Source organism: Varroa destructor, unplaced genomic scaffold, assembly GCF_002443255.2.
Source record: "Varroa destructor unplaced genomic scaffold, Vdes_3.0 BEIS01000001.1, whole genome shotgun sequence".
In the NCBI taxonomy this organism is placed as follows: domain Eukaryota; kingdom Metazoa; phylum Arthropoda; class Arachnida; order Mesostigmata; family Varroidae; genus Varroa; species Varroa destructor.
Window position 1 is genome coordinate 53,041,474 of NW_019211454.1, and position 11,200 is coordinate 53,052,673.

Below are 11,200 nucleotides of genomic sequence, written 5' to 3' on the forward strand. Positions count from 1 at the left end.
AAAAGTTTACGTAATAAAATAAATTTAAAAAATATTCCCTGTCGTTGAAATTAGGCGATAAGGCTAACACGAGCAGGGTACGACAAAATATGGTAATTCATGAAGATATTCTATCAGTAATATTAGATATGAAATTCGTAATTCCTGTTGGTGCAATCAAAGAACCTTTGAATTCAACTGGAATAACCGTATATATTTCTTCTCACAAAAAGAATGCTCCGGGCTATCTGAATCACGAAGAACCTTTACAAAATAAAAGAGCAGAAACCATGAGAAGCACCGTTTTATATCTATTTTGTTATAAACAAATAGAAACGACAGGTACAGTATTTGCCTACAGATCACTTATTTCCACGTTCGCATTGTTATTTCCCTCACCACTGCTCGAGCCCTACCTAATGTCACCTAGCAAATAACTCTATACTGGAAATGTTTAAAAATATTGATAATATATTTATAATTAATAGATTTTTCTTCCCGACAAATAGAAAAGATACGCTTTCCTTGAATTTGCCTTCTCCCGAGAAAAACGCTGTCGGTTAACTTTGAATCATAGTCGGAACCAATCCTTGCTGGTGCCAGCTGATCATTGATTACTAAATGTCATCCTCATTGAAGATGGTCAGCGGCGCGAGACAACCGGAAAGCTGCAGCCTCGACGAGTCGTCTCTGTTTTAGGCTATGGTATAGGTAAATGCCGACGAAAGTTCTTGGACTAGGCTCAACCGGCCGCTCTGCCGCTATCAGATGCAGGGATGGTATTCAGATTAGCAATAGGCAAGACGAAGTCAAGCGCCTCTCAATTAGTTTGACAAGGGCCATAAATGTAGACGCCGACCATTCAAGAACCCGTTATCGGAACCCTCTCTACTTTCTTGAAGGAATTACACAGCAGGTATAAAAGGACATCAGAGTTGGGAATGATCTCAGAGTGCTTGGTTTTACAACGTAAGTGTAGTGCTTTCCTCCTAGTTCGAGTCCTATCCTAGGACCCAAGCTCTGTGGCTTCAACAGACACCAAGGATGCATCAGGATGCCGCGTGACCTTGGTTGTCCAATGGGGCTTTTGCCCCTAGAATGAATCCATGGATACCTTACTTGCCTGCTATGTGCGCGTCAGACCCTAAGGTCAACCAATCTGTTCAGCTTAACAGAATTGCTGATTGTATAACAGGCGTCCTTCAATATGGATTTGCTGTTACCAAAGTGCCATTGGACTATCGAGATCAAAAAATAATAATGCTCTATTGAGCACTATTTGCTTAGGTGGCTTGTGAATAATCCAGCTTTGCTTACACGAATCTTCTTTGAGTATTCAGTAATGGATTTGTATTTCATCTTATGAAGACTTCGATTACTAATAGAACATGTTCATAGCTAAAGCAGCAGTGCACGAGTATCTCATTGGATACAGCTTAAATATGCTCCACACGTTTTTCAACATAATTTTATACTGGCGTTGGTGCTTGCTTTTCGTTCACCTAATGGATTGAAGAGTGATCGATAGTCCAAGACATACTAATCCATTGAACAGTTAAAACGTATTCCCAACAGCTTATAGATACAGAATCTTCTACGAATGCTATTTCCTCGATGTTGTTTGCAGGTGGACCAACGGACTCTCAGACGTTTCATCTTTTCTGGTATAGAAAGGAACCCCAGAACTAGTGGTCAAAATGGCAGCGCAAGACCCTGATCCGAGTGAGTTCTTGTACGTCTCCGCAGAAATGAAGCGGAAGGATGCTACGAAGCCGTACGATGGCAAGAAGATGACTTGGGTACCCGATGAGAAAGAGGGCTTTGTTCTCGGGAACATCGAGTCCCTTGAGGGTGATAAGGCCGTCGTCGAAACCCCCGGAGGCAAAAAGACATTCAAAAAGGACCAGCTTCAACAGGTCAACCCTCCCAAGTACGAGAAGTGCGAAGACATGTCCAATATGACTTACCTCAACGATGCTTCTGTACTGCATAACCTAAAGGAACGTTACTACGCCAACCTAATTTACGTAAGTATTTTGGATTCGCAATATAATCACAAAAATAAATAGGGTTGATGTTTAACATTCCACAACCGCTTTATAGATATTGTACGTACTCAGTTGAATATTTTTGAACATTGCATTTAATTATAAGAAGTCACGCTAATGTCTGATGAGAATCGGATCGGCTAATAGTTGCTCAATTTTTGTTCTATACAGACTTACTCGGGTCTCTTCTGCGTCGCCATCAACCCGTACAAAAGATTCCCCATCTATACCCCTCGTGTAGTTATGATCTACAAGGGCAAAAGGAGGACTGAGGTGCCACCTCATGTATTCGCTATTTCGGACGGTGCTTACATGCACATGCTCACGGACAACGAAGATCAGTCTATGCTTATTACGTTAGTATATACGCGCCTTCAACCATACACAAGCTATAAGCCCAACAAAATCTAAAACGAACTTTGGTGTCACCAGCTATCCCTATATTTTTTTGTACTATAAGACCTTCACAGAAGGTAAAAAAACTTTCCCATAAACTTTCAAAAATGCCTTTATTCTACAAAATAATTGTAAAAGTCTAGTCTCATCTGACTCCCTAAAAGGCTATTTTACCTTCTAAAAGCTTTTCCTTGGCCGACGGTCGGTCAGCTTCGAACGCTTGAACCTTTTACTGCATGAGAAACGCGAAATACACACTCTCAAGTTCGCAACCACACATGCGTCCCTCCGGCTAGCGTTGCTTACGTTTTTGTTTCCTTAAGAGACATCCCTTTTTTTTCACATTAAGCTCATATCCCCTGTATTATTCGTTCCTGTACCTTTAATAGAGTTGCAGAGTAATCTCTCGCGTTTTTTATTTGAATTGACATTGAACTTTTCATTATGGAAATCTTTTTTTTTTCGCGAAAAAATCTTCGTATTTTTTGTACGAATGTTTAGATGGCTAGATGATGTCTAGACACGTGACTTATGCATAATTACGTTTTTACACCGCCTTCGCTACAAATCAAGCATTACAGAAACATTCTAAGACCTTTCTTCAGCTCCGATTGCTGCAAACAATAATCAAAACTAGGAGGAACATAGGCATTCTATGCATCTATAAAAATGGGTACCCGCGATATATAAGTTCCTTTTTTTCGAACTGTCGCACTAATACCTTGGTTGTTAGAGTAGATTTCTTAAGTTATTGTACCCAATACCTCTCAGACAACTTCCCAATGTAAATCACTGTTTCTTTGCATTCTTAGTAACCTAGAAAAGAGCTGTCTATTATTAATCTTTCTGCGCTGTCATAAAATTCTCAAGCGAGCGCATTCGTTTTTTTAGGCACTTGCATTTGCGATAAATATTGCAACATATTGGCATTTATTAGACTTGTCGCGATTAGTAATACTCTAAATTGGCCAACCTAAGATTTGAGCTTAACTCGAGAATCACTAAAAGGCCAATTCAATTATGATAAGCAACAACTAAGTTTGGAAAACCTCCCACAGCGGTGAATCCGGAGCCGGAAAGACTGAAAACACGAAAAAAGTAATTTCGTACTTCGCCAACGTCGGTAAAAGTGACAGAAAGGCTGATGCTGATAAGAACAAGCCCTCACTTGAAGACCAGATCGTGCAAACTAATCCTGTTCTTGAGTCGTTCGGTAACGCTAAAACCACCCGTAACGATAACTCTTCCCGATTTGGTAAATTCATCCGTATTCATTTTGGCCCCACTGGCAAACTAGCCGGTTGTGATATTGAGACCTACCTGTTGGAGAAAGCTCGTGTGATATCTCAGCAGCCACTTGAGCGTTCTTATCACATCTTCTACCAATTGATGTCCGGTAAAATTCCTGACATGAAGAAGAATCTCCTGCTTTCCGACAACATATACGACTACCATTATGTATCTCAGGGTAAGGTCGAGATCCCCAACGTCGACGACGGTGAAGAAATGGGTTACACCGATGAGGCCTTCAACATTCTAGGCTTCGACAAGGATGAAAAAGATGGTGTGTACAGGATCACTGCTTCTGTCATGCACTTCGGTACGATGAAGTTTAAGCAGAGACCTCGTGAAGAGCAAGCTGAACCCGACGGCACTGAAGAGGGTGAAAAAGTCGCGAAGCTTCTGGGTACCGATCCGACTGAGCTGTACAAGAACTTGACGAAACCCAGGATTAAGGTCGGTACCGAATTTGTGACCAAGGGTCAAAGTCAGGGCCAGGTTATGTCTGCTATCGGTGCCCTGTCTAAAGCCATGTTCGATCGTCTGTTCAAGTTTCTCGTCAAGAAATGTAACGATACCCTTGACACCAAGCAGGCTCGTAAACACTTCATCGGTGTACTTGATATTGCCGGTTTTGAGATCTTCGACTACAACGGCTTCGAGCAGCTCTGCATCAATTTCACCAATGAGAAACTGCAGCAGTTCTTCAACCACCACATGTTCGTGTTGGAACAGGAGGAGTACAAGAGGGAAGGCATTGACTGGGTTTTCATCGATTTTGGTCTTGATCTGCAGGCCTGCATTGAGCTAATTGAGAAGCCCCTGGGTATTTTGTCCATCCTAGAAGAAGAGTCTATGTTCCCTAAGGCTACTGACAAGACGTTTGAGGACAAACTGAACAGCACCCATCTTGGCAAGTCGGCTCCATTCCAGAAGCCAAAACCACCGAAGAGCAAGGATATTGGCCCCGCCCACTTTGCTATTGCCCACTATGCCGGCACCGTTTCCTACTCTATTACTGGCTGGCTCGAGAAGAACAAGGATCCTCTTAACGACTGCGTCGTTGACCAGCTCAAGAAGAGTAACCTGAAGCTTCTGCAGACCATCTTTGAAGATCACCCTGGTCTTGGTGGAGATGCTAAGGCTGAGGGCGGCGGCAAAGGTGGTGGTCGCAAGAAGGGTTCTGGTTTCCAGACAGTTTCTGGCCTATATAGGGTACGTAGAATCATATTTTTATGTCCAAAGACCTTAGGTATTTTCGCGTAGTTTATCTCAGTCAATGAGAAGATCGAACCAAATAACGTATCCGCCTAGAATAATCTGTCTATTGTCTTGTAGTTCTGTGTCCTAAAGTATTTCCATTATGTTCGCCTACAGGAACAATTAAATAAGCTGATGCACACCCTCCACTCGACACATCCTCATTTCGTGCGCTGTATCATCCCTAACGAGTTTAAGCAACCCCGTGTTATCGATGCCCATCTTGTTATGCACCAGCTGACCTGTAACGGTGTGCTTGAGGGTATTCGTATCTGTCGTAAAGGTTTCCCCAATAGGATGGTGTACCCTGATTTCCGTCAGCGGTAAGCTGCATGGCAAGAAACAAAATATTTTAAGCAAATACGTGTTGTTTTTTTCCTGTAAAACTTTCACTACAGTCAAAGTAACGTTTATAAAGAACAAATAAAAAAATTGATCTACTTTTAACACCATATTTGGTATGCAGTTACAACATCTTGGCTCCCAATGCGGTCCCTAAAGATTTCGCCGGCGAGCTGAAGGATGCTGGCAGTATGCTGATTTCTCAGACTGGTCTCGATAAGGACGAGTATCGTATTGGACATACTAAGGTACGACGATCTGACAGTTTTTTACATTTCGCAGGTATACAATTCTGGCTGCTTCGGAAGCTAAGAAGCATTCTGAGGCGAAGGATGCCTCTATCGCAGTTATTTCAAACATTGGTCTCGACAAGGATGAATATCGCTTCGGTAGCACTAAGGTTGAACGCCACTTGATGGCTTTCACGTTTAATGTTGGATCCCGGCTGTTGTCCGGAGAGGACATATGTCCTATAATGTGGCTAACGGTGTTACAAAACTGCCGTTAGAAAATACTCGTTGTCTTCAGCAGTGTCTGTTGCTGTACCCTGCATGTGATAAGCAAATGTTTATATATACGCTCTAATTTTCTCTCACGAAATCAACTTTCTTTTTTTTTTCCATTAAATTTAATCCCATGTAAGGTGTTCTTCCGTGCCGGAGTTTTGGGTCGCCTTGAGGAAATGCGTGACGAGCGTCTGGCTAAAATAATGACCATGATCCAATCGGCCTGTCGTTGGTACCTTTGCAAGAAACATTTCCAGAAGCTGAAGGAACAACGGTAAATAATTTACCAAAGCTTTATCGCTAGTTATCAGACTCTACGTCAAAATGTATGTATGTGTAATAAGTTAATTGTCTAGTGTTGCAAAAAGTAAAATTACAGCATTATTTCATTTTTAGCCTGGCGCTCCGTGTTCTCCAGAGGAATCTTCGCCAGTTCGCCCAAATGCGCAATTGGGCTTGGTGGAAACTCTTTGTTAAGGTTAAGCCTCTTCTTACTATGACAAAGGCTGAGGACGAGCTTAAAGGTAAAGATATCAAACAACAATTATTGCAATATACATAATATATATTTTCAGATAAATAAAAATGTGTACTTACCTAATCATATTCAGAGAAAAAAAGCTTAAACATATTTTTTAATCGTTTATAATATCTTACTTAAAGAATACTTCGTAACTTTGGCATGCAGCTCTTGAAGATAAGCTCAAGGAGGAGATGGAGAAACTGGCTAAAGAGGAGAAGCTCCGCAAAGAACTCGAGGCCCAGAACGCCAAGTTGGTCCAGGAGAAGAACGAGCTTTTCCTCCAATTGGAATCCGAGCGTACCGGTGCGGGTGACATTGAGCAGCGACTCAACAAGGTGAATTCTCAGAAAACCGACCTTGAACGCCAAGTTCGCGAATTGGAGGAGAAGCTGCACCGTGAGGAGGATAATGTCAACAAGCTGAACCAAAACAAACGAAAGCTTGAAGGAGAAATCAGTGCTCACAAGAAGGACATTGAGGATCTTCAATTGTCTCTGCAGAAGGCCGAGCAGGATAAACAATCGAAGGACCACCAAATCCGTAATCTTAACGACGAGATTACTCAGAAGGAGGAACTCATAGCCAAGCTAAACAAGGAGAAGAAGTCCCTTCAAGAGCAGGGAAGTAAAACTACCGATGACTTGCAAGCTCAGGAGGACAAAGTGAACCATCTTAACAAGGTGAAAGCTAAACTGGAGCAGACCCTTGATGAGCTCGAGGATTCTCTTGAGCGTGAGAAGAAAGCCCGTGCCGACCTCGACAAGGCCAAAAGGAAGGTTGAGGGAGATCTAAAACTCGCCCAGGAGGCCGTGGCCGACCTCGAGAAAAATAAGAAGGAACTCGAACAGACCATTCAGCGCAAAGATAAGGAGCTTGCCGCCCTAGCCACCAAACTCGAGGACGAGCAATCCCAAATTGCCAAACTGCAAAAACAGATAAAGGAGCTGCAACAGCGTGTCGAAGAGCTTCAGGAAGAGCTTGAAGCTGAACGTCAGGCCCGTTCTAAGGCTGAAAAACAACGTTCTGACCTTGCCCGTGAGCTCGAACAGTTATCAGAGCGCCTAGAAGAGGCTGGAGGCGCCACGTCTGCCCAAATTGAGCTAAACAAGCGCCGCGAGGCTGAACTTGGTAAGCTCCGCCGTGACCTCGAGGAGTCCAACTCGCAACATGAGCAGATCGTTTCGGCCCTCCGCCAAAAAAACAATGCCACTGTGGTCGAGATGACAGACACCATCGACAATCTCAACAAGCACAAGGCCAAGTATGTATCTAGCATAAACCTCTTATGTCTAGCATACCCCTTCCTAAAATATTTATGCTATTATTTTAGTTGTTGTTCAATAAGCAGCCGATACCAAGAGCTCGTTTATATCAATGTTCGTGAATATGATCTAATCTAAAACTTAAACTCAAAGGCTCGAGAAGGAAAGGTCCCAGTTCAAGTCAGAGGCCGATGATATGAGACAGAACGTTGAACACGTTCAGCGAGAGAAGGTACTTGAGTTTTGATAATGAAAATAATAAGTTAAGCGATGCAGAGTAGCACTTTCGAGCGCATCGTGGAGCAATCAAATTCAGCAATTTTAACCCTCTAGATCACACTAACCGCATTTTGGAACCCTGTCCTAAATATGACCTTCTTTAAAGACTTGAAAAGGACTGCGCTGGCTTCAAGTCTCAGGCTATCGATGCCCAGTCTTCTCTGGACCACGCTGTGAAGCTTCAGGTATTGTTCTCAATGCAATTTCGGTTGTCACTATATGGCATTGTGTTTACACCTACACGATGTCAACGGAAGAGTAATATCATAGTGATACAAGTACCCACTCACTTCTGCATATTAGCTCTGCATTTTTCTATATCTACCTAAAAGTTGAGTTAAAAGGACTGTTTTTCTAATTTTTCTAACGATTGACTCAGAACTTGACTAGCATCTTGATCCTGCACTGCAATTATAAGTATTTGCATGTGCAAGCGTCTACGTAAAATCGTCTAACCAGGATACTCTCTTTAGGCCAATGCTGAGCGTCAGGTAAAGATGCTTGAGGTACAGCTACAGGATACTCAGTACAAGCTGGATGAATCGAATCGTACCGTCAATGATTTTGATGCCGCCAAGAAGAAATTGGCCCTCGAGAATTCCGAACTCCAGCGTCAGCTTGAGGAGGCTGAGAGTCAGATCAGCCAGCTGTCCAAACAAAAGGCATCGCTTGCCAGCCAAGCTGAGGAAGCCAAACGCTCTGCTGATGAGGAGAACAGGGTGCGTCATGTATAAAACTCCTAATAACAGGAGTAAATGGTTTCGAGTATAATATATAAAGTATAGTGGAATACACTTACTCGTTACTTAAATAACAAAATACATGTTGTTGGTATCACGGGAGCACTGCGGTATTATTCAGCCTACATACTGTTCTTTTTATATAGGAGCGTGCCGCTATCCTTGGCAAGTACCGTAACATTGAGCATGACCTCGACAACCTGCGTGAGGCTCTAGAAGAGGAACAGGAAGCTAAGGCTGATCTTCAGCGTCAACTTTCCAAGGCAAACGCTGATGCTCAGCTCTGGAGGAGCAAGTATGAGTCCGAGGGCCTTGCTCGCCTCGAGGAGCTAGAAGAATCTAGAAAGAGGCTTCAGATTAAGTTGCAGGGCGCCGAAGAGATAATCGAGGGCTTGAACGCCAAAGTTTTTGGTCTCGAAAAAACGAGGAGCCATCTGCAAGGAGAACTCGACGACATGCATGCTGAGGTCGACCGCGCCCAGCAGCTGGCTGTTCAGCTTGAAAAAAGGCAGAAATCGTTCGACAAGGTTATAGCCGAATGGAAGGCGAAGACCGATGATCTTGCTGCCGAGCTGGATGCCTCTCAGAAGGAGTGCAGAAACTACTCCACCGAAGTGTTTAAGCTCCGTGCTGCTTATGATGAGTCACAGGAGCACTATGAGGCTGTCAAGCGGGAGAACAAGAATCTCCAGGATGAACTCAAGGATCTCCTCGACCAGCTTGGTGAGGGTGGCAGGTCCGTGCACGAACTCGAGAAAGCTCGTAAGAGGCTCGAGCTAGAGAAAGACGAGCTCCAGCACGCCCTCGAAGAAGCTGAGGCTGCGCTTGAGCAAGAGGAAAACAAGGTTGGTTTGAAAACAGATAAACAATTCGTATTGTTATTTATACAGTTATGGTAATTTGCATTTACATATAGGCCTGAGATAATCTCATGCTGGCTTTCTGCTTTTAGGTGCTCCGCGCTCAGTTGGAGCTTAGCCAGGTACGTCAGGAGATCGAGCGCCGCATCCAGGAGAAGGAGGAAGAATTCGAAAATACTCGCAAGAATCACCAACGCGCCCTCGATTCTATGCAGGCTTCCCTTGAGGCTGAGGCTAGGGGTCGCGCTGAGGCTCTTCGGCTGAAAAAAAAACTGGAATCCGACATCAACGAGCTTGAGATCGCTCTTGACGGAGCCAACAAAGCAAATGCTGAGGCTCAGAAGACCATCAAGCGATACCAGCAGACGATGAAGGACATGCAGACACAAATTGAAGATGAGCAGAAAGCCCGTGACGAGGCTCGTGACCAGTATGCCAATGCTGAACGCCGCGCCAACCAGTTGCATGGATCTCTCGAGGAAGCTAAACAGCTTTTGGAGCAGTCTGAGCGTGCACGTCGCTCAGTTGAGGGTGAGAACATGGAGCTGCGCGAAGCTAACAACGAAATGGCTGCTAACAACGCTTCTCTTGGAATGGCCAAAAGAAAACTTGAGGGTGAGATGGCTGCTCTGCAGGCCGATCTGGATGAGATGATTAACGAGTGCAAGGCGTGTGAAGAGAAGGCCAAAAAGGCCATGGTTGATGCCGCTCGTCTAGCCGATGAGCTTCGCGCCGAACAGGAGCACGCTTCTTCTCAGGAAAAGATGCGCAAGACTCTTGAGATTCAAACGAAGGACCTCCAGGTCCGTCTAGATGAGGCCGAGGCTGCTGCCCTTAAAGGAGGCAAGAAGCTCATTGAAAAACTCGAGCACAAGTGCCGTCAGCTGGAGTCTGATTTGGAAACTGAGCAGCGCCGCCATGGCGATGCTGCCAAGAATGCCAGGAAAGGAGAGCGTAGAATTAAGGAGATGCAGTTCCAGGCCGAAGAAGACCGCAAAAACCACGAACGTATGCAGGAGCTTGTCGATAAGCTCCAGCAGAAAATCAGCACTTACAAGCGGCAGATCGAAGAGGCCGAAGAGATTGCTGCTATGAACTTGACCAAGTACCGCAAAGCCCAGCAAGAGCTTGAGGATGCTGATGAGCGCGCCAATCTTGCCGAGCAGACCATTGCCAAGCTCCGGGCCAAAAACCGTTCCTCAGTCAGTATGGCCCGCGAGTAGAATAGCCATCGACAACGCTTAATAGACTGGCACTTCTCGCAACATTTGTCCGCTCAACCCATTCCTCATTACTACTCATAATAATTGTTAGATCATCTCATCCTCGATGCACCCGAAACTTTCCGCTGTTCGTGCATTAATGCAATATGGCTTGGTGATTTTCACAGCAGATATTGCGGGTACGTTCCGTATGCCTGTTACTGGGTGACAGTGATGATGCCACGAGCTTGCCGACAACAACCAAAGAAACGTAACGCGCTGCTTTATCTCGCCGACATCGACTACATATTGGCAACCCGCTACCACAAGCTGAAAAACTTGTCAGTCGGCTATAAACCATAGACACACTCATGACAAACTCTTCCGTTACAACTGTCCTGCGTTATCGAAGGCTTAATATACGAAGAGCCAGTAAGCCCACATTACGATTAGCCTCAAATAAATGCGTCACCATTGGCCTACACACGATATTGTTTTTAATAAAACAACTCTTAATATTAA

At 44.3% G+C, this 11,200-nt stretch overlaps 1 protein-coding gene across 4 annotated transcripts; it reads left to right on the forward strand.

Annotated features, from left to right (window-relative positions):
• The first annotated feature begins 905 nt into the window (after positions 1-905).
• Positions 906-11,200, forward strand: LOC147758808 (myosin heavy chain, muscle-like). 4 transcript variants are annotated; one of them, XM_086973778.1, is made up of 13 exons: positions 906-948; positions 1,607-2,006; positions 2,199-2,383; positions 3,482-4,919; positions 5,082-5,287; positions 5,589-5,706; positions 5,950-6,086; positions 6,209-6,336; positions 6,501-7,596; positions 7,751-7,829; positions 8,350-8,595; positions 8,763-9,461; positions 9,569-11,200. In XM_086973778.1, exons 2-13 carry the CDS (start codon positions 1,677-1,679, stop codon positions 10,697-10,699), a joined length of 5,793 nt encoding a protein of 1,930 aa, XP_086829904.1. In that variant the 5' UTR covers positions 906-948; positions 1,607-1,676; the 3' UTR covers positions 10,700-11,200. The 4 variants fall into 4 exon arrangements, with proteins under 4 accessions (XP_086829904.1, XP_086850021.1, XP_086829860.1 ...); XM_086993895.1 differs by lacking the exon at positions 5,589-5,706 and adding an exon at positions 5,431-5,554 and having other exon boundaries at positions 907-948; XM_086973734.1 differs by lacking the exons at positions 5,589-5,706; positions 7,751-7,829 and adding exons at positions 5,431-5,554; positions 7,983-8,061 and having other exon boundaries at positions 907-948.

Bases quoted from the DNA above. Each gene is read 5' to 3' on its own strand.
- LOC147758808 (XM_086993895.1), top strand. From the start codon at position 1,677: ATGGCAGCGCAAGACCCTGATCCGAGTGAGTTCTTGTACGTCTCCGCA. The intron at 4,920-5,081 runs GTACGTAGAATC...GTTCGCCTACAG, and splicing joins CAGTTTCTGGCCTATATAGG to GAACAATTAAATAAGCTGAT. The intron at 5,288-5,430 runs GTAAGCTGCATG...TTTGGTATGCAG, and splicing joins TACCCTGATTTCCGTCAGCG to TTACAACATCTTGGCTCCCA.